Here is a 23570-nt window from a genome sequence, read left to right as displayed (position 1 = left end):
GTAAAATTCTCTGACTAATGACACACAGTGATTCTGAATTCAGGTCTATGTTCTATCGAGGTAGATTGGGGCGGGGGGAGTGGGTGTGGTGGAGAAAGAGGAAAAGCATGAAGAAAAGGAGACAGGCATGCAGGAAACAACAGGAAAGGACAGACAGAAAGATTAGTGCTGGTTTGGGACAAGAATGTTCTCTTAGGATCCGAAACATGTGCAACTATGAAAAGGCTAGTCCTGGAGGCCTCTGAAGTACTTAATAGCTCATCACCCACCCCACCCACTCCAACCCAAACCCCAACTGGATTTACTTTGTGCTCACAGATCCTGAGTTTTGACAAGCTCCCTAAATGTTCTGAGCCTACCTAGGTTATGATGGGATCAGCCCCCCCTCCCATGTAACATCGGGGGATAGGGGAAGCGTCTGTGACCTCCCTGGATCTTCTCCCTGACTCTGATGCCTGAGAAATTGGCTTCCTGCCCTGCAGCAAAACAAGCCTTCCCCAACACCATCCCCCTAGTGTCCTGTCCTTTTGGCCCAGAGAGGACACTAACTTGCCCAAGGCCATGGCAGGAAATGTTGTACAAGCTGCCTGGGCAATGGCAGTGGAATTCTAGTTTATTAGATTATGAATAAGGCTTGCCCCTCCTTAGAAAAGAGGCCTGATGCCAGCCCAGCCAACCCCCTTCCAATCTGGGGCTGAGAACCACTGAATCCAGAACTCTGTTCTGCTCTGTAGGCAGCAGCCTGCCAAAACTCCTAACCATTCCTACAATCAGCTGCAGTTATATTTAAAGGGCTGGAATGCAGCTTGTGATTAGGAAACCACCAGGTGTCACAGCAGATGAAGGCTTCTCCGAATGGCCCAGAGCAGTGACAGAGGCAAAGGATGAAACTGTATATGTGTCACCCTTCCTGGTCTCCTCTGACAGTATTCTGGGATTAGCAGTCATGGAATTTAAAGATTTAAACTCCCTCTCCCTCTCTCCCTCTCTCTTCCTCTCTCTCTCTCTCTTTTAGTTCTCTGTATCAAGAATTCAACTCAGGGCTTTCTGCTTGCCAGCCAAGAGTCACACTTTTTTTTATGGGGGAGGTGGGGTGCCAGTCTTGGGGCTTGAACTCAAAGCCTGGGCACTGTTCCTGAACTTCTTTTGCTCAAAGCTAGTGTTCTACCACTTGAGCAACAGCTCTACTTGCAAGTTTTTGATAGTTTATTAGAAATAAAGAATCTCAAGGACTTTCGGCCAGAGCTGGTTTCAAGCTGCGATCCTCAGATCTCAGCCTCCTGAGTAGCTAGGATCACAGTCATAAGCCATCAACACCCTGCCCAAATTCAAACTTTTAAAGGGTGAACAGGTAGAAATAACTATGGTCACCTAAGTCCCAGCCCTGAAAAAAATCTGTGTGCCCCTCAACTTCCAATATGGCCTGGAGGGCTCAGAGGGAGGTGCTGTGATTAGTGGAGCCAGGGAAGAACACTATTCTCTAGCTGTGTCTCTGCTTAGCAGTTTCTGTGCATTGCTTACCTTAGATTTGCAGCCCTTCAATACCCCTTGATCGTGCAAACATTTAAAACATTTACTTAAATCTTTACTTAAACATTACATAAAACATTTACTGCTAAGAAATGAGAGGGAGAGGACCGGGAGTTTGGCCTAGTGGTAGAGTGCTCGCCTAGCATGCACGAAGACCCGGGTTGATACCATATACATACAAAAGAAAAAAGAAAAAGCCTGTAGTGATGCTGTGCCTCAAGTCCAGCTCTAGCTTTGAGAAAACCCGAGGACAGTGCTCAGGCCCTGAGTTCAAGACCCAGGACTGGCAAAAAGAAAAGAAATGAGATGGAGAGCAGAATGTTCATGTAGTTTTGTGTCCCGTGTGGACATGGGAGGAACAAGCAGTGACTCTGCAGCCCCGGGGGGAGCACACAGGCAATAACCAGGCCACTGTGTGCCCTTCTCTCTTCCTTGCATTTGCCAGCAGAGCCAGGATGGCTCCTCCAGCCTCCAGAGCCAAGGACAGCTGCTCAGGGAGGAGGCAGGAGGGGTCATGGGGAAGCCAGGAGTTTAGATCCTTCCTGGCCCCCAAGGTGTCCACTTAAGGTTAGGCAAACAAGGAGCAGGCCCTGGAGGTCAGCACGGCCAATGGCAGGGCAGCTGCGGCTCCACCAGACTGTCACTCACATATACTGGGTAGGAATGATCCAGAATGGGGAGACCCCAGATTCATCCTCTCTCTGAATTCTCTTTGCTGAGTAGTTGTTCTTGAAAAAGTTCCTTCATGGCTATTTTGTACAACAGTGCGGGGAGGTAGGAAGGTGGTGAGCTTTATCCTCATTTCAAGATGGAAGCAAGTCGGGCTCAGAGTAGTTAGGTGACTCACACAAAATTGCACAGCTGGTGAGTGGCAAAGCGGCTACTAAGTGGGCTCCCTTGGCTGCACCAGGCCCAGAACCTCCTAGAACTTTGGAGCATGGTCACACTCCAGAGGATTTTGGTAAGGTCCCGTCATCACTACCCCAGCACGGGGACCTAAGATCCTGCGGTGGCTTCCTACATTCTTTGCTGCTCCTTTTGAGAGGTGGGAATGATTCTCCTCCCCTAGAGTATAGGCTGGACTTGATCATTTGTTCCCCATAAGCAGAAGTCGGCAGGCCTGGCAGGTGTGGCTTCCAAAATCAGGTCATAAAAGGTATCTTAATTTTCTGCCCATCCTTTCTCTTAGATCCCTTATTCTAGACCAAGCCACTTGTTCTGTCCTAGGGATATTCAGGCAGTCCCACAGCCACCCACGTCATAAGGAACTAGGGTCTCCAGCCATAGCCACAGCCACAGCCACAGTCATGAGAGCCACACTGAATGGACTCTGCAGGCTCAACAAACCTGCAGATGACTAAGGCCTGGCTGACACCTTGCCTGCAGCCTCTTGAGATCTGGCCACAACTAATTTCCATGTTAAGGTCCCTGTTTCCTTCCTTGGACCATGCAGCTGAAAGGGAGCCCCAAGGCCAGGTGCCAGTTCTCGGTTAGAGCCTCCTCCTGAGGCAAGAGCCCAGCAAGCTGCAAGGGGGCTGGCTGCTACTCACCTTTCCGGGTCCTGCAGGTAGAGCAGCAGGTACACACTGTGGGAATGGGGGGAGGGGAGCCATCAACAAGATCCCCACTCCACAGGAGCCAGCCCATGGGAGAAACAGACACTCCAGAATAAGGTTGAGAGTCCTAGGTGCTCAATGCAGGTATCCCAGCAAGGCGGAGTTTTGAAGGGAAAACAAGATGAGGAAGGGGAACATCTCAGATTCAGTTGCCTCCCAGGTGCTAGACTATACTGTCACCAGTCCTTGTGACAGCCCTACGAAGGATAGGGATAGAGCAAAAGTTCTCTCTCTTTTTTGGTTTGTCATGGGGTTTGAACTCTGGGATTGGGCACTGTCCCTGAGCTCTTTTGCTCAAGGCTAGCGTTCTACCACATTGAACCACTTGTGGTTAATTAGAGATTAGAGTTTCACAGATTTTCTTGCCCAGACTGGCTCTGAACCGTGATCCTCAGATCTCAGCCTCCTGATTAGCTAGGATTATGGGTGTTTCCTCCCAGTGCCTAGCTAGGGTCAAAGTTTTCTTTAGGAAATCATTCCAACTTCCAGAAACCCTTTCTCCAGGCCTTCTGGTTCAGAAAGTTTTGGCCTGACCTCTGAACACCTATGCATTAGTGTGTGGGCATTTGACTGAAGACCTAATTGGAAAAGCTTTTACTCCATTGGTGTAAATCTGGGCTTTGCCATGTAGTAAGTTCTCAGTAAATGCATGGTGATTGTACCATTTAACTGTCAGTTAATTGTCAGTTCCAAGGACTGTCCAGAGCTCTGTGGGCCTCCAGTCCTCTGCCTACGAGACCTCTCCCCAAGATTACTGTTCTCAGCTCACCACCTGCCCAGGGCTTGCAAATAACCTTGCTTTCTCTCCTCACAACTTCAAGACACAGGCCAACTATGGATTACTGGGCCTTGTTCCAAAAGAGAAAGTAAAGGAGCATGGGTCCTTTGCCTGAGTCAAGGTCAAATCCTTGCAAGCGACCTTCTGGGGAATTGTTTTGGGAAAAGTTCTGAGGCGGAATGTAGTGCCCGGAGGAACAAGCAACATTATTACCTAGTGGTGTCTCTTTCTTATATGGCATCTTCTGCATCTTCTGCATCTGTGCAGGCCTAGTGTCACCAGCAGAGCAGATGCCCAGTCAGAGTCCCCACTCAGGTGCTTTTTCCTCTCCCTGGCCACAGCAGCCTTGGGTGGAAGGACTGCCTCTGCTAGACATCACAGGGCCACTGACCCTCACCTCAGAGGCACTGCAGCCCTAGAGCCTCCTGGGTAGATATTTCACCATCTTTCACCTGTCTTCCTTTCTGGAATGGCTTTTATTTTAGGCCCCAGTACACCTGACGAGAGAGACACAAAGCCCTGGCTTCCCCAGCTTCCATGAAGGGAGGTTGACACCTTCCTTCTCTGTGCTGTGAAGCCACAGGTGCTGAGGCCAAGAGGAAAGGGCAGTGGGGGGCTGGTTATGTTGCAACACAGCTGGTTCTCCTCCCAGCTGCCAGAGTGCTGGGATGTGGCAGGGGGTGTCACCAGCTGTGCTAATGGAAGGCAGCAGAGCCAAGACTAAAACAAATCAGCCCACGCCTTTATCTTCTGGGATGCAGTTTCCATTTGAGGCTCAGTAGCCAGTGAGCCAGTCAAGTTTCTGGGTGGTATGTATATAGCAGGCAGAAGCTGTCACTGCTCAATGAAGCCTGGATGGTCCTTGGGGAAGTGAGCTTTGGACACTGAACCAGAAACCAACCTCCTCGTTAACCTAGCTGCAGCCTCCTAGCAAATGATGCTGGTGATATCAGAGGGTAAAGTCAGAGGGTCAGACTAAGTGATAACCTAAGGTCCCTTCCTGCCTAAACTTTGAAGGTTCCCCTCTAGGTTCTAGAGCTGAGAATTCTCTCAGGAGATAACCCTTTCCTAAGGTGGTCCTCAACTCAAGCCCAACCAAGCCTCCCTTTCCAGCCTTGCCCTGCTTCTAGCTTAGAACATTTGCTACAGTCTTCATACCTGGGGTAGAAGCAAAGGGAGCATTCCTGAGAGGAAATAAATGTCAAGCAGTGTCAACAGATTTAGGCTTCAGGTCTGAGTATGACTCATTATGTCCACAGCTTATTCTCTGAACCCAAAGTCAGACAGGATGTATCAATATCTGTGGACCAGATGTCCCTGCACACCACATCTCCCTGGACACCGGGGCCAACTGTCCTGGGTTACCACGAAGCCCATCTCTGCATGTTCTGAAAGAATGATCCAATTCCCTCCTCTCCCATGACAAGGGGGGCTCCAGTATCACCCTCACCCCTCCCATTATCCTTTGTTGGCGGCACCATTGAGCTCCTGAGAGCCTGAAACCACTTTGAGGAACAGTATGCAAAACCAAGAGTCCTGGGGCCAGGAGTTTGGCCTAGCGGTTAAAGTGCTTGCCTAGCATGCACGAAGGTCCAGGTTCGATTCCTTGATACCACATACATAGAAAAAAGCCGGAAGTGGTGCTGATGCTCAAGTGGTAGAGCTCTAACCTTGAGAAAGCCCAAGGACAGTGCTCAGGCCCTGAGCTCAAGCCCAGGACTGGCAAAAAAAAAAAAAGAAAAAAAAAACCCAGGAGTCCTAGCCCAGCTGCTTGCCTCCTGAGTCCACAGCTCTATCCTCCAGGAGCTTGAAGCCCACACCGGTGGATCAGATGCCAGGAGGTTCTGAATATGCTTTAATTCCCATAGCATCACATGTGTAGGTCTCACTTTAGACCTATGGAGGCCTCTGGGGAGGGGTCCAGGATTCTTTCAGCATGTTGAACACAGTTCCCAGGTCAATCTCTATGGGGGCAGCCTTGTGCTGGGTGCTTGACAACCAGAGTTAAGACAGTGGAGGTAGAGGTGTTGCCTCCCCCCAAATTAGACCTTAGAGCTAGTGTGCCCTTAGTCAGGAGGGGCTGAGGTGCATGGTGAGTGGGTGGTCAGGGAAGAGAAGGAGACAGTGGAGTGATAGAAGGGTCAGGAACTCTTCAGGAAGAAAGGCTATTACAGCTGCCAGCCCTGGGTGGGTGAGAAAAGACATTCAGGTGCTCAGGACAGGTAAGGCCCCTGAGTTCAGATCACAGAGAACAAAAAGAGATGTGCCTGATGCCTCTAGGCCTGGTCCAGGTACATCACTCAATACCCCTGGTTTCCCAACCAATCAAATGGAGAAGATTGAACCCTTTAGTATAGTGACTTAACCTGCCCTGGGGCAGATGTGGCCTGAATAGTGCTAGGCCCCAAAGATGTTTGGATAGACATTTCTGTTTGTGGCAGGGCCAGGTTGCTTGTCATTTGGTGAAGGGAGCCTCTCAGTGAAAATGAGGTCTACAGGATGGGCAAGAGGGAAAGGGAAAGAGACACCTACCTGAGCTGCCAGCACTCTCAGAAGCACTCCTGGACATCTTAGGCTGGCCATGCTTGCTGCTGGCCCGCCCAGACCCTGGGGGTGGGGGGCCTGAGGGAGCTGGGGCACCGTCTCCCCTGATGGTGGTGAGGTCCTGCATGCTGAAGCTCCGGAGTCTCTCCGATAAGGCACCCTGTCCCTGGATGTAACACAGGAAGGTACACATCAGAGGCCTGACCACAGGTTCCCAGGGAGCCTTGCTCTGAGGATGGGAAAGGTCAAAATCAAGTTCCATGATGTCTCTGCAAAGGAGCAGGGATCGGAGGGCACTTGTTGGACACAGTGAAAGTCAAGCCCAGCACATTTCAGGGCCTCCTCTAAGTCTCAGTCATTATTCTTCTCTCTTCCTGACAGCCCATGGCTTTCTGAAGCCCCAGATCTACCAAGGGCCAAGGAACAATTTCTGCCCACAGTCCCTACACTGCAGACACAGCTGGCTGCTTTCCTGGTGGTTACACAAGCTGGAATCCATATATGGCTAGGTTCTTCTCAGTTCTTAGTACACAAGAATCCGGCTAGAAAAACCCAAACCAAATTTTCTATGTGCTCATCCCTTGCTCTTTCCAAAAGACATAAAATGCAGACAACATTGTTTCATTGCGTGACAGCATTCTTTACTTTCTTCTGTGCAGCTGTTTCTATGACACATTCGCTTACGGTGGCACTTGAGCCTCATATAACTCAAAAAGTAGTGAGGCAGGAAGAGAAAGATGATACTTAGAAAAACTGCCCAGGGGCTGGGAATGTAGCTTAGTAGTAAAGTGCTTGCCTAGCATGAAACCCTAGGCTCAATTCCTCAGTTCCACATAAGCAGAAAAAGCCAGAAGTGATGCTGTGGCTCAAGTGGTAGAGCACTAGCCTTGAGTACAGAGAGGCTGAGCGACAGAGCCCAGACCTGAGTTCAAGCCCCAGGACCAGAAAAAAAATAGCTCAAGCTAGGTACCAGTGGCTCATGCCTATAATCAGCTACTCAGGAGGCTGAGATTTGAGCACTATAATTCAAAGACAGCCCTGGCAGAAAAGTCCTTGAGACTCTTTTTCTACAATAAACTATCAAAATGCTGGAAGTAGAGCTGTGGCTCAAGTGGTAGAGTGCTAGCCTTGAGCAAAAGAAGCTTATGGACAGCACCCAGGTCCTGAGTTCAAGCCCACAAAACGTCCCTGCTGCTGCTGATTAACTATTTCATCCTCTGAAGGAGCCAGGATATCAGGATCTCAATGGGGGTAGGGGAATGGGGGGTGGCAATTGTTCTTTTGTTTAGGAAAGCAAGACAATTGCATCTTATAATAATATAATAAAGAGAAGGTCCTGGCTGCCTGGTGACAGATCCTCTCACAGTGGAAAGGATCACTGCTTCAGGTGTATCTCAGTCAGAGAGAAAGGTGGGGGTGGAGGGAGAGAGAGAGAGAGAGAGATCTCCATGCTTAGGTGAGGAAACCTAATAGGGTGATTAAGACTAGGGGGAGACTACCAAATGCTGAGTTAATAGATCTGTGCCACTACATGAACCTATGATACACTCTTTCATTCATCTTTTTTTTTTTTTTTGGCCAGTCCTGGGACTAGAACTTAGGGACTAGGTGCTGTCTCTTATCTTTTCAGTAATGACTTAATGATTACTTTCTGTGGACAACACACACTGTCCTAGGTGTTATTAGGACATTGCAAAAATATCTATTTCTGACAAAATGTAAGAAGAGAAAGGTACAAATAATTCAGATGTGCCTTACTGAAGCCACAGAATGTGATGAGTAACAATAGTTCTCAAGTCAGACCTGGATTCACATTCCACTCCTGTAATTTAGCAGGTAACTATCTTTGACCTCTTCCCACTTGAATACCCCTATCTTACCTGGAGAGATGCTGGTAAAGCCCTAATGAGACTCTGCCCTTCAGATACACAGTGCCCAAGGTAGAGTAGTTGTTCAACAATGTCAAATATAAGGACCATGACTCTGAGACATCTAAGCTGCTGTCAAAATCAGAGAAGGGAAAAATCATGTCTGATCAACAGGAGGACAAGGAGAAGTCCCACAACCCTTATTCAAATCAATGGATAAGAACTAAACTCCACTGATGTACTTTGCCAGTTCTTAAAAATGCTCAGCAATATATCTGAGAAAAAGCAGCACAGGTCCATTTGAGCAAAGGGCTCAATTTCAATCCCAGAAGCCAGTCAGTCTAGCTCCAATATCACTAGCATCATGAAGACTGGAAGTGGCAGGATTAGGAAAGAGGAGATAATAATAGCTCAGTACCAACCCAGTCCTGTGCTAGAGGAAATCACAGGGGCATGGAAACAAGAATCCTGAAAACAAATTAGCCTTCTCAGTCAAAACAGAGATGTCTAAAATCAACATGGCTCTCTCATTTGTAAGCTTTTTAGTCCAGTTCAGGCTTGACTCAAAATATCATTCCTATTCTTCTCCCACAAACCTCAATCTCCTCTATTACTTCAGCTCAGCTCTGTTCTGCTTGAGATCTCTCTCTCCTTTTCTGGTGTCTTAAATTCTCCAGATTGGAAAAGTCTATTTTCTTCCAAAATGAAGCAAAATTTTGGGGGGATGCTGGGGATAGAACACAGGACTTTTTGCATGCTGAGCACACACTTTACCATGAACCTGTAGTCCCACTCTGATCATTTTATTATTTTGAACCATCATCTTCTGAGAACAAGCAGTGTTTCCCACAAAATTGTGATTTCCTATAGGAATGTTAAGTTTCCCTAGGTATGGAAAAGCATAATACCCATATATTCTTCATGATTTAATAAATCTCTGAGAAGTTCTCAGTATTCTGGGTTGTTCAACTTAGTGTACCCCAACTGTACTTGATCAAATTGTATTGTATTGATACATAATTAGCTAGCTATCCAAATGTCATCCACAATCCTATTTTTGAAATGGTGAGAAAACAAAAAAACAAAAGATTTTCCCCAGTCCTAACCTCCCCCCTCCCCACAACTGTAGATGGCCTTATAATGCAGTTCTGGTCAACGACATGTAAGGGAAACTCAAAGGGATTTGTTTCTGGGAAAGGTATTTTCTCTTCCTGAGAGATGAAGAAAAAGGCCTGACCCTTCTCCCTGCCTTCTCCCATTCAGTGTGGTTCAGATGCCTGCAACTGACATGGAGTGATTAGAGGAATCACAGAGTCATCCACCTACAGCCTTGTCATCGCCGGGTCACTAGAATAATGACTGCTCCCACCTACTCCTAGACTTCTTGTAAATGATTTGCATTGATTCCAAAGCACATTATTTTCCCATCTCAGAAACTGGGATGAGTCTTACAACGGCTGCTGCCCTGATGTGCCTGTCACCACCCACACATGAAAGTACTCAGTTATTATTCCTCATGTCACAAGTGGACCATGGAAGCTTAAGAGTTCAAGTAAGAAACCACTTAAAGACCACTTGAGAAAGGAATATAACTTCCGGTTGTCTAAAACACATTTCACTGTTCCTTTCTGGCACAATCAAGAAAGTAGCAGCATCAGAACTGGCAGAATGAGTATCAGCAGAATAAATAAAGATTCTAGAAATATCCAGGTGCCGGTGGCTCATATCTATTATCCTAGCTACTCAAGAGGCTGAGATCTGAGGAGGGTAGTTCTAAGCCAGTCCAAGCAAGAAAGTCTGTAAGATTTTTATCTCCAATAAACTACTCAGAAAAAGGTGGAACAGGCACAAAAGCTCAAGTACTAGAGTGCTAGCCTTGAGCAAAAAGCTCAGGGATGGAGCCCAGGCACAGAGTTCAAGCCCCAGAAAAAAAAAATCAGAGCTGGGAATATGGCTTAGTGGTAGAGTGCTTGCTTACCACGCATGAAGCCCTGGGTTCGATTCGTCAGTACCACATAAACAGAAAAGGCAGTAAGTGGTGCTGTGGCTCAAGTGTTAGAGCTCTGGCCTTGAGTACACAGAGACTCAGGGATCAAGCGTAGGCCCTGAGTTCAAGCCCCGGGACAGGAAAAAAAATTCTAGAAATAATGGCTCTACATCATTGCAGCACTGAAAGGAGTAGAACGTGGTATGCATGGTCATAAATGGATGAGCTAAGTCGAAAAGTAATACAGCAGATTCTGACAATAAGGAATACGGGTAGAAAGGCCTTTACCAATTATGTTTCCATGTTCCCTTTCATTGTCTATGTCTTTAATAAGTAGCAAACAGTCTAAATTTAAAAGCATGTATTGTAATTTTACTGGCAATTAGTGATACTTTCTTAGTGATATGTTCTTTTTTATTAATTTTTAAATTTTAATGTATAGAGGGGTTACAGTTATATTCGCCAGATAGAAGGTACATTAATTCTCATACATTGATATCTCTTCTTATGTTTTTGTCCCCATTTCCCTCCCCCAACCCCTCACCTCATTTTTCCCCTCCTATTCAAACAAAGTGGGATACTTAAAGTGGTATGTTCTTAGTGGCACTTAAAGTAATAATTTTAGATTCAGTGAAATGTGTTTGTGTCTGTCAGAGTATCTTTCTCCAACCATTCTGACTTTCTAATATAGTTTCCATACCCCATTGTATTGCTTTGCTTTACCTCCCGTACAATTATATTTAACTCTGAATTCTTTGCTAATTAGCTTTTCCCTCCAAATTGTTTTCTTAACTATCATAGCCATGAATCCACCACTTTGCTTTATTTCAAAAGCAAAATACAAACAAAAATACTGGAGGTATGCCTTCCCTAGCACAAGCAAGCCTTGAGTTTAATACTTTTAGTACTGCCAAGAGAAACAAGGAAATGAGGAAGGGAGGGAAGGAGAACGGGAGGAAGGGAAGGGAAGGAAAGGAGGGAGAGAGAAAGGGAGGAAGGGAGGGAGAGGAAGAGAAGGGAAGGGAAGGAAGGAAGGAAGGAAAGAAGGAAGGAAGGAAAGAAGGAAGGAAGGGATATGACCATTTATCGACTTGCAGCTTGAATGATATATGGCAGAAGGAACTCCTGCCCACTCCAAAGCTAGGGCTGCAGACCGGAGGAAGCATCCTTTTGCACAGGGCCTTGGAATGTGTCTGGGAATGTTAGAGGGGAGCAGAAGACAGATAGGATATTTTCAAAAGGTGAGGTGTCCCAGAGGAAGCAGCTCTGGGAGAGCTCGGGTGGACAAAGATGAGGACAAAGTAGAAAGGAAAGTGTGTTTTGGGTATCTGTCACCACTAAGCACAATCATTTCATTCCACTCCAGAGTCTGCAGTGTTTTTTTCTCCTAAAGAGATGGGGACTCAGTCTCCTGTGTACACTCACGGTCATGAATGTATCTGAGAAGTGAAAGTGCCTCAACAAGATGGCAGACTTTTCTGGAAGGCAAAAGTAGGAATGAATTTACTTTCTGCTAAGAATTTTGCAACCAGAATGCTGGTGGCTCACGTCTATAATCTCAGCTATTCAGGAGGCTGAGATTTGAGGATAAAGTTTGAAACTGGCCTGAACAGAAAAATGCATGAGACTCTTATCTCCACTTAACCACCTAAAAACCAGATGTAGAGCTATAGCTCAAGTGGTAGAGTGCCAGACTTGAGCAACAAGGCCAAGTGAGAGCCTGAGGCCTATAGTTGAAACCTCAGTACCACACACACACACACACACACACACACACAATCAATCTGCTATATATTATATTAATTGTATTGCAATTATTAACATAGGTAATATATTATTAATAATACAATAATATACTATTATAACAACTATTATTATTTTGGGAAGTGGAGCTATGACTCAAGTGTAGAGCAACAGCCTTGAATGAAAAGCTAAAGGACAGCACCAAAGCCCTGAGTTCAAGCTCCAGTGCCAGTGTGTGAACACACACACACACACACACATACACACACACACACACACACACACACACACACATACACAACATAATAAAAAGAATTATTATTCCTGAAACCAGGAACACACATTACCTTTAGGAAGTCAGTACAACTTAATTTTCAGTAACACCCACAGAATTCTCTCAAAGTCATCTTGAGAGAATCCATTTCATAACCATAAGGATTACATGGTATTGACAAATAAAATGCCATCTAGACCAAAAAAAGATAATGTGGGGACATTTTTCTTTTAACAAAACAAAAGAAAAATGAACACAGAGCTGCGAGGAAAGACACAGTTTCTCCAGAAACAGAATGATTCAAGCCCCCACGAGGCCCTTCACCCTGGAGCTGCCACTAGGTCACAGGCAAACATAGTATCTGATGCTTGCTACTTAAGGACAATACAAATAAAGGCAAAAGGTTTTAGTAAGTCAAGCAAATGATAAAGCCAGCATCATAACCACATTTCCCACTGGTAATTCAAGAAAAGTTAGTTCTTTGGTCTAAATCCCATGAGGTACCCAGCTCCCTGTAGGTTAACCTCTTCTGTTCCACATGCTCCACATCAGTGCCAGACAGGCTCCTTATCAACATGCCACACAAAGACCCTGCCTTGTTTGCGACATAAAATTGAACAAACAAAACAGAGAAAAAGAGATAAGAGTTTCTACCATGATAGCATCAGTAATTCAATTCAATTCATTCGCCAGGCATTTAAACAAAGAAAAATCCTCAAATAAGTTAATCGCATGTTAGATGCTACCAAATGAACACACAAGAGATGCTCTGGTAGGATGATGAAATAGAAGCCAGCTCCATGTGCTTGGCATGGAGTCACACAAGCTCACACACAAGTGTCAGGGAGAGGAGACACCTGTCTGATCCAGACCAGGGGCTGGTGGGCAGAGAGGGCTGCTTGGCCTCCCTACCCTACTGGATCAGTTTGGAGTTAGTCACACCTCTCAACGGGGTTACCTGCCCTTCTCTGAGGTCCAAAGAGTAGACAAAGTGAAAGAGTCGAGTCACCTGATAAAGGGTAAAAGAGGACAATGAAAAAAATCCAAAAACAAAAAAGGCAAGGCCACCACGCACCACACCAACAGGTGTCGGAAGAAGTCACTGGTCCTCGTCTCTTTCCTTTGCTCACTCACTCTCGTACTCATTCATTCACATGGCCATTTCTTTACTTACAGCAAACTCTTATGAGGTGCTCACAAAGCTGTGTAAAGTTCTGCAGAAGGGCAAAGATGAGTATGGTATGCTTCCCCACTTCCAAGGAACGCAACATACACTTGGGACTCTTGCCTCAGGTAAGAGTCTGCCTTGGCAGCTACGCTAGCAGATTTTTGTTTGCTTTCTTGGTGTGTGTGTGTGTGTGTGTGTGTGTGTGTGTGTGTGTGTGTGTGTGTGTGTTGTATACAAATGAACCTTCAGAATGACCAGCTACAGGTGTTTGATTTTAAATAGTTAGAAGATTTGAGGACAGTGGTAAAGTATCCAAGGCTGGGAATAACTCTAAAATCCTTAGCACCAGTTGGTTATTGACTTGTGGTATAAACCACAACCAAAAAACCCAACAGAAAGCAGCCAAGACATATCTGCTTGAAACATTCACAAGGAAGGTGCTTGGGGATTCAAGGAACATTTGATTAGGAATGAGATGCCCTCACTCTAATGCCAGCCAGTAACTAATAAGCTGTGTGTTGGGAAGGTCATCCAACATCCTGGGCTCAGTTTCCTCCATGAAATGAGGTTGCAGAGCCTGGCAGTTAAAATTCTTTCTTTGCTCTAGCAACTTACCTTCCTCCTCTCTTGGCAGGGAGCAGGTGCTCACTGTGGCAAGCTGCCTCTCAGGGACCCAGGTTTGAAGAGGAGGAGTAGAGAAAGTCAAGCCCCTCTGGGAGGAACTGGAGGCCCAAGGTGAAGAGTGGCTTGACCAGGAAGACAGGGCACATAAGAGGTAATAGGACAGCCATAAAAAACTCAGCTCCACTCTGAAGAGTCTGCCTTGTAAATAACTTCCTATTGCCAAGACCTGACTTGTTTTATTCTGTTTAATAGTAAAGAGAAGATGGTAATCAACATCAAAATAACAGAAGTGGAAGTGAGTTTCAGTGGCCTTTCTTCAGCATTTGCTGTGAGCACTGCGTTAAGTAAAGTCTTTATGCTTCTCTTCTAAGAACTACTATGGGGCAGGGTGTGCCAGTATTCCAATTTCCAAGTGGAAACTGAGGTTCATAGACATACCTCAGGAAGGAGTGGACTGGGACATATAACATAGCTTACTTATCTCCAAAAATAATATTTTGGATGTGTTTGTTGCCAAGCACTGCTCTATTAACCAAGGCAACTGAAAATGTGTACAACAGTCTTTCATCCCTTTAGCACTTAATGAATACCTACTAGGGACACAAACTGGCTATACTGGAGACATGGCTTAAGCAGCAGAGGGCTGCCTAGCAAGCAGGAAGCCTTGACTTCAAACTCTAGTACTGACAAATACAAATGATTACAATAGAAGGCCATTTGAAGACCAAGGTTCTAGCCAGGATCAGAAGTGGTTTCATGGAGAAATTGGCATTTGACCTTGAAAAGTTGGCTGGCTTTCAATAGATAGAAATAGACACAGATAGAGGACCAAAAAAAAAAAAAAGCAAAAATAGAGGCAGGAAAGAGAAAATTCTGTAACAGTATACACAGTTACTATTTCCAGAACAATAACTAAGGACATAATAGCAAAAGGGCTAGAAAGGTAAGGTAAAATGAACTAGATTGGAAGGTAGGGTAGGACTCATAGACCTCAAATAGAAAGGGAAAAGAATCGCAAGAAGGGTGGGTCAGGGCCAGGCAGGGATGAAAACGAAACCAGATATTCAGCGATGAGAACTTTAAGAGTAAGTGGGGAAAGTGGAATATCTAAGCTTAAGAACAGCACCTATGCCCTGAGTTTAGTCTCCAGGACCAGTTCAGCCCCTCCCTGAAAAAAAACACACAAAGAAAAGGTAAGCTATCAAAAAAATGACTGAGACTAGGAGCCTTGAGTGTCTGTTTTTGTTAACAATTATGGAATACAGAGGAATGGCAGGTTTGGAATTAGACAAAGGGGCTTCAGTAGAAAACCACCAACACTGGACTTGAACTCCAGTCCAGGGCAAAGAAATCAACAGGGAAACACAAGTTACATGCTGAGACAGGTGAAGGAAGGACAAAGGATGTGATGGTGCTGAGAGGGAAAGGAAAAGGAAAGCTTGGCCTCAGAGGTGGCAAGGGAGCATGAGGGATACCCATGAATAAGATGGTGTCCTTCCCCACAAGCAAGGGCCCAGCTCTTTCTTCCCCTATGAGTCTCTGAGGTTAGCCAGGCAGGCTGGGCCCAACCTGGGATGCTTGCGTTCACTTAAGGACTATAGGAAAGCATGGAACAAAAGAGGCAAGTAACATCCAAACAGCAACTCCATGTGGAGTTTGGCTGGCTGTTAAGATTCCACCTAACTCTACTCAGCAGAATGAGACAAGCAGGTGTCACTATAAGTAGAAACAATGTGTGTGGGGGGGTGGGGACAGATACCCAAGACAAGGCACTGGGTCACAAAGGCATGTAAAGTAAATCCATGCTGGTGAAAAGTCTTGCTCAGTTCTGCTTACATGGGTTTTGAAAAGTGAAGCTCAAAAGCTAGGAGAATAGCTCACATGGTAGCGCACTTCCATAGCAATTCCTAGGTGCTCAATAGGGCAAAAAGGAAAAAAAATAAATAAAAAGAAAGCTCAGTTGTAAGTGGTCCTTTGGGAGACCAGAAGGCAGAGGACACTTCTAAATGTTTCAGCAGATTGTCTATAACCATTTAGATAATCCTAGCATCTAAAACCAGTTGCTGTGGTGAATTCTAAATATTAATGTTATGTCCCACAGTCCTGAGCTGAAACAGAAGATTAACTGCATGCAAGCTAAGAGAGAGACCGGAGGCATTCCTCTGAGGGGCACTCGGACAGATCTGGGCATCTAGAGTCCTCAGCCCACAAACTCACTGATGAGGGAGGAAAGCCAGAGAAGGGAAGACCCAGACAGAGAAGGGACTGCCCTTATCTCTTCTCCTCTGAAAATCCCTCTCAAGGAGGTATTAAGAGAAAATCAAGGCCTGCCCTCTGATTAATTCATAAACAGGTAGGTTTTTTTTTTTCTTGTTTTGTTTTTTACTAGAAAGAAAACAAAAGCAAGTTTCTGAGTCAGGCCAGAAACTTATGAAGTTCTTGGAATAAGGTTCTGACCATAAAAATAAAGTTCTTTTTCCTTCAGATTTCCTCTTTTTTTCTTTTTTTGGTATGGGATTTGAACTCAGGATCTTGTGCTTGCTAGGCAAGTGCCCTACTACTTGAGCCACACACACACACCTCTCCATGCCTTTAGGGCTCAGTATTATGCCAACAAGGATTAACTACTATTGTGCTCAAAAGATCTTCATTTTTATGTGTTAGCTCCATAGTACCCTCCTAGAGCCATGAAAGGATGGACCAAAGAACAGAAGAGAGAAGAAGGTCTGACTCTTTGATCCCATCAACTGGGTAGGATCTGCAGTCATGACTGCACAGTGTCATGCTCTGTGTAACAATGTTTGTCTTCTCCTATAAGACAGCATGTGCATCTAGCTAGGTGCTACAGTAGGCTATGGCTCTCCAGCTGGGTTTGTGTAAGTATGCTGTGTAAACACAATGGGCAGGTCACTTAACTATGAGTTTCTCAGAACTTATTACCTTTCTCAACTGGCATTAACCTATGGACACACACATGCACACACACACACACACACACACACACACACACACACACACACACCCTCTTCCATTTCAAAGTATATGCTCTGAGTAGCTAAATGTGTGTCCCAGGACAAGCTTAACTTGATTAACCCTAACAACTGGTGCCCTTGACTCTGGATGGGATCTCAAGCAGTGACTTATCATCTGGGGAACTTGTTAAAAGAGATTCACGAACTCACTGCTTGAGATTCCGATTCAGCACATCTGAGCATCTATTAAACAAAGCACAAAGCTTCCCAGGTAGACTGGGCATGAAAACCCGATATGGACCCGCTGGTGAATCATCACCCTTTGACTCTGACTGGTGCTGTCTGTGGTTGCTATGGAAACCACAGATGCACTTGCCCAGCCTGGAGAGATCTGGGGACTTTATTACTGCCCCAATCCCCTGCAAAGAACACATCTAGTTCTAAAATAGAGGGCATTATTTTTGGAAGAGATGTGTTTCCCCTCTTCAGATATTTATATTTAGGAAGAAAAAGCAAAGCTGCCACAAAGCAGAACATTTTCTTGTCTGCAACCAAATTCAACACAAAACAGATGTCCCTTGCTACTTTACTGGAACTAATGAACAGTGATTTCCTGAGGCAAATTTCAGACTGTCTGGAACTGTTGTTAGGTGCCCAGCTGGAGAAATCTTCGGACCACAAGTTTCTCCTGATAGTTAGGAGAGCAGGCAGGGACTGGCCAGGATGGCATAAAGACTCTAGTTTGAGGCAGTCTTGGAAAAGGATAGCGCTATGGGTTCCCATTAGAATGAATGCAAATGTATCTGACAAATACACCACATGTATGCTCTCTAACTAAACAGAGGAAAAAGCATTACCAATCTTCCTTTAGGCTTCAGGGTAGAGATGAGGTAAAGAAAGGGACTGAGAGAGGGTTTCTGTAACTTTGGGTTACAAGACTGGTCTGATGGATTTGGCTTCTCTCTCTTCATCCCCCTCCCCCTCTCTTTCTCCTTCTCACCAAGTCCTGGGACTTGAACTCAGGGCCTGTGCACTGTCCTTGGGCTTTCTCAGGGTTAGCGCTCAACCACTTGAGCCACAACACCGCATCGGGCTTTTTCTGTGTATGTGTTACAGAAGAATCGAACCCAGGGCTTCATGCATGCTAGGCAAGCGCTCTACCTTTCGACACACTCCTAGCTTTGGCTCTCTTTTCTTTCAGTTTACAAACAAGAGCATCACATTTGAAAGCTCTTGGGGGAGTCACTGCTCTGTTTAAATTCCATTAAATAGCCTCTGAATGCCAACATGGACTGTTCTTTTTCAAAATGCTCTCTGGGATTCATCACCTAGCCAGTACCTATTCCCCTAAGGCAGGAGAGAGCCCTGTGGATACCACTACATGCAGTTTTGGACATAGTTGTGTGTGACAGAAGAAGCTGGTCCTTTTCTGAAAATAGAATTGTTCCTTTCAGTTCTCCTCCCTCCTTTCCCAGCCCTGGTCCTTCAAGAGCTTCTTGACTTCAGGCAGAAGGGGCTTTTGAAATAGCCATTTGACCCTATGTGCTGAGCCCTGCTCCTTGTTTTCCATGCCTTCCCCTAGTTCAGGACACTGAGAACCCAGCTCCAACCCTCAAGCCAGCTCGTTCTCAGCACACTCCATTCTGCCATCCAGTCAAAAGCTCAAGGAGCACCACGATCTGTATCAACTGTCCTCTCCCAAACCTTTTTACAAATCTACCACCTCTGTCCTCCAAACCCAGAACCACCATTCAGGATTTATAACCTCCCTTTGCTAATGCAGCTCACTTCCCAACTACTATGTCTTCCAAAACACCAGAGTGACTCCCAGTGGGACCTCCACCCCACATCTGGATTCCAAGGGAGTGGTGGCTACCACGAAACACTAGAGCAACCTGATGAATTTAAGAAGTACTCCACTAATTTCATTGTTCAGGTCTGAGGAAATAATAAGAAACAGATACAATGATGATGAGTTGTGAGAAGGAGCTAGGACGGGGACAGTAGACTTTTTCAAAGGGCTAAGTGGAAAAGAGAAAAAAGTAAGGATCATATTGCACTATTCCAAAAGACGTGTTTATTTCAAGCCTCCTTCACTTTATTTACCAGTACTCTGAAAGTTACTGTCCTTCAGAGTAAGACCACCCAATTTGCTCTGGGACCCTGGGTCTCTTCTGGATCTGTTGGGCCACATGAGCATCAAATGAGTCTATGCATTCACTCAGGTGACCTCCATTGTTTAAGGACTCTCTTCGTGCACGCTGGGAGCCTGCAGAGCAGTACTCTACCTCTGTCTCCCTCCCCTTCCCTTTGGTCTATCTCTCAGGCTTCACCTCCAGAATCTTAACCTGGGACCTATGTGGTCCTTCATGGCTCTTGGGAACCTTTGGACACTGAACACAGTGTGTGTGTGTGAGAGAGAGAGAGAGAGGGAGAGAGAGAGAGAGAGAGAGAGAGAGAGAGAGAGAGAGAGAGAGAGAGAGAGAGAGAGAGAGAGAGAGAGAGAGAGAGAGAGAATGTTCTGTGAGAAAAGATTCAGCAGTGTTTCCACCAGATGTTCAAAGGAATCCCCCCAAAATGAGGAGCACTCATTGCACTCACTGGTGAGTGTGTGAGTGGTAGGAGTGACAGGCAGGGCGGGTTGGAGGGATTGACAGAGCTGCCAGTCACAGTGGTCTAAGAGTCTGACACAATACCTTGGAAGCAGCCATCACCGCTGCTGTGGCTGCCACGTTCAAGCCTCGCTTCCCGAAGTGCACAAGGGCATCATAGCTTCGATCTTTTGCTTGGACCAGGCAATCATCAATTTCCTGTCAAAGAAAACAGATGCACACAGAGTTGGCATGTTCAAATAAATCTTGTTCTCTTTCCTTTCTCCTGAGTGCTAGGCCTGCCAGCTTGCCTGATCATTGATTCTTACTGGTCCCCAGTATAGACATAGACCCTCCCCCTTTTCCTCCCCCCTCTCAAAAACAAGAGAAAAGGATAATGATGATACCTAAACCTAATAGCTGTTTTCTGTCAGGGACAACGTGGGCACCTTCCTTGTCTTCAAGGAGTGGGAGTTCTTGCAGTTCTAAAATGTTGTTATTCTATAGTCATGAAAATCTATAACCAAATATAGGCCAGGTGCTAGTGGTTCATTTCTATAATTCTAGCTACAAAGGAGGCTGATATCTGAGAATTCAAAGTTCAAAGGCAGCCTGAGCAGGAAGATCTGAGATCCTTATCCCAAAAAAGCCTGAAGTGAAGCTGTGCCTCAAGGGATACAGAGCTAGTCTGAGGCAAAATAGCTAGAGACAGTTACTAGGACTGAGTTTAAGCTCCAGTACTAGCACACACACACAAAAAACAAACAAAAATACAAATACTGTTCCAAGTATATATCAATGGGAACAAAGAACGGGATCTAGAAATAAGTGATTGTTATTTTATTGATAGATGTGGATGTTGAAATACAAGGAGAAATTAAAATCATCTGGGGTCATAAAGCAGGTATAAGTAAGGTGGAAAACAGAACTGAGGTTCTTTCTTGGATCAAAGCCAAGTACAATATTGCTTTAATCCAAATTTGGATTAAATTTGGTTTATGCTCTTCACTTATTTGCTTTGGGTTACTTTGTGCTTATCAACATTTTAAGAAAAGCTGTTTTATAGCACCAGCAGTTCAGTAAGACAATGGGCCTGAGACCTCAGGCTCCCTTGAAGTTCAACACATCGGTGTTTGCTTTGCTTTGAGGACAGGAGGGCTCAGCAGCCCTCCAGGATTCTCTGTGCATGGCTTCCCCAGGGGTCACAGCAACTAGCCTTCTAACTGTGACACTACCCACTAGGGGAGTGATTCTTGGCAGCTCTTAAGAGGCACTTGCCTACCCTTCAATGGAAATTACACTGACAGCTTGAGGAGGATGTGGGGGGACAGCATTTGGGGAAATTATAGGAGAGTAGGATGGTAGCCAAATCAAGACAAAGAAGAAATTCCTCTTACTTGAGTCTTCAGAGACAAAGGAAGACAGACATTCATGATTATCTACTCAGCTATTGAGACTGGGGTAGAGTACATGGTCCTGATTCCTAAAAGGATTTTCATAAATGTCTACAACAGCATGCTCATCCGACTGCTGTGTTCCCCAAATGCTTCCCCTAGGGGAAGTCTAGAGAGTTTATCTTTAGAACTACAGAAATAAATATCAACAAAAGCCACCTAAAGGCATTGTATTTTATCTGAAAAAATTCTACTACACAATCAGATTTAGAAACCAATATAACTTATGTTTTATATGATGTTGGAATATGTTAAACCATTAATCCCACTCTTAGGTATTTATTCTTAGATAAGGAAGAAATTAAACTCTGTATGGGGTGGTGTTTACTGCAGAATTTTCTTTTTTTTTAATATTTTTTATTGTAATTAATAAAAGGGTTACATGATATTTCCCAGAGAGAAGGTGCATTAATTCACATACATTGATACCCTTTCACATGTCTTGGTCCCCATTACCCTCCCCTCCACCCCCCATCTTGGTTTTCCCCCCTTCCCTATCCAATCTCAAGTAACCAAATACAAATATATCCAATATATCAGATAACAAAGTGAGATACTGTAACAATATGAGATAACCAAGGGACAGCAAAAGAGATGAGAGATAACATAGTACATTAAGGACAACAATCATTCATTATATGGCATTTGTTTCAATATCCTAGAGGTCCTTTCAATTAGCTTCATACTATATGGCCTTATGTATCAAGGTTTTGCTCTATTGCAAATCTCTGCTAGTAGAGCCCAAGGTTTCTACTGATTATGACAAATGAGGGAAACCATTGAGCCTAAGTTCCTTTGAGTCTGGCTTACTTCACTTAATATGATTTTTTCTGTCTTTCCATTTCCTAACAAATGGGGCGATGTCATTCTTTCTGACAGCAGCATAGAATTCCATTTTGTACAAATACCACATCTTGGGCCGGGAGTTTGGCCTAGTGGTTAAAGTGCTTGCCTAGCATGCATGAAGACCCGGGTTCGATTCCTCGGTACCACATACATAGATAAAAGCCAGAAGTGGTGCTGAGGCTCAAGTGGTAGAGCTCTAGCCTTGAGAAAGTCCAAGGACAGTGCTCAGGCCCTGAGCTCAAGCCCAGGACTGGCAAAAAAAAAAACCCAACAAATACCACATCTTGTTGATCCACTCATCAACTGAGGGACATCTAGGTTGATTCCATATCTTTGCTATGGTAAATAGTGCTGCAGTGAACATTGTTGTGCTAGTGGAGTTAGTATGTCCTTGTTTCTGGATGGTTGGGTAAATGCCAAGTAGTGGAATTGCTGGGTCATAGGGGAGCTCTATGTTTAGCCTTTTGAGGAACTGCCACACTGCTTTCCATAGTGGTTGAACCAGTTTGCACTCCTACCAACAGTGTAGCAGTGATCCCTCCTGGCCACATCCCCTCCAGATCTGTTGTTATTAGTTTTTCTGTACTGGAGAATTTTCTACAGGAAGAAAACAATTTAAGTATCTAGCAGCAAGGAAAGAGCTCTGTCACCATGAGTTATTATGAAGAGCACAAAGACATGGATTATGTGCAAACATGCTTACGACCTCAGAATACAAATACTTTATTTTTGTTAAGTCTGTGTGTGTGTGTGTGTGTGTGTGTGTGAGTGTGTGTGTGTGTGTAGTGTGTGTGCTGGTACTGGGGCTTGAACTCAGAGCCACATGTTCTTGGTTAGCTTTTCATTGAGACTGGCACACTACCACTGAGCCATAGCTACACTTTCAGCTTTTTGCTAGTTAACTGGAGATAAGAATCTCAAATTTGTTTGCTGGAGCTGATTTCATGCCACAATCTTCAGATCTCAGATTCCTGATTAGCAAGGATTATGGGAAGGAGAGGAGCCATTAGTGCCTAGAATTGTTAGTGTGGGGGTGGGGAGAAGGTTTGGTTGAGAGATGGAGTCTTACTATGTTTCCTAGGCTGGCTTTCAACTAATAAGCCTGCCACAGCTTCACAAGTAGCTGAGACCATATCCCACCATGTCTACCATATCTAGTGTATGTTAAGTTTTAAAACTATTTTTTTTTGCCAGTCCTGGGCTCGAGCTCAGGGCCTGAGCACTGTCCTTGGACTTTCTCAAGGCTAGAGCTCTACCACTTGAGTCTCAGCACCACTTCTGGCTTTTTTCTATGTATGTGGTACCAAGGAATCAAACCCGGGTCTTCATGCATGCTGGGGAAGCACTTTAACCACTAGGCAAAACTCCCGGCCCCTTAAAACTATTTTTATTTTTTTTTATTTTTATTTTTTGCCAGTCCTGGGCTTGAGCTCAGGGCCTGAACACTGTCCTTGGACTTTCTCAAGGCTAGAGCTCTACCACTTGAGCCTCAGCACCACTTCTGGCTTTTTTCTATGTATGTGGTACCGAGGAATCAAACCTGGGTCTTCATGCATGCTAGGCAAGCACTTTAAC

The 23570-nt window shown here is 45.1% G+C and overlaps 1 protein-coding gene across 1 annotated transcript in view; it reads right to left on the bottom strand.

Annotated features, from left to right (window-relative positions):
• Positions 1-23570, bottom strand: part of Reep1 (receptor accessory protein 1) — a 106414-nt gene that overhangs the window by 8776 nt on the left and 74068 nt on the right. The window contains exons 5-8 of the mRNA XM_090336548.1: positions 19801-19914; positions 13299-13349; positions 6457-6634; positions 3081-3116 (exon numbers count right to left, since the gene is read on the bottom strand). Coding sequence (XP_090192674.1) covers positions 3081-3116; positions 6457-6634; positions 13299-13349; positions 19801-19914 — 379 coding nt within the window. The remainder of the gene's footprint in view (positions 1-3080; positions 3117-6456; positions 6635-13298; positions 13350-19800; positions 19915-23570) is intronic.

This window comes from Megascapheus bottae, chromosome 7 (genome assembly GCF_031878675.1).
Source record: "Megascapheus bottae isolate mThoBot1 chromosome 7, mThoBot2.hap1, whole genome shotgun sequence".
Taxonomy (NCBI): domain Eukaryota; kingdom Metazoa; phylum Chordata; class Mammalia; order Rodentia; family Geomyidae; genus Megascapheus; species Megascapheus bottae.
The sequence above is the reverse complement of the archived record's forward strand: the minus strand, read 5'-3'. Positions and strand labels throughout refer to the sequence as shown.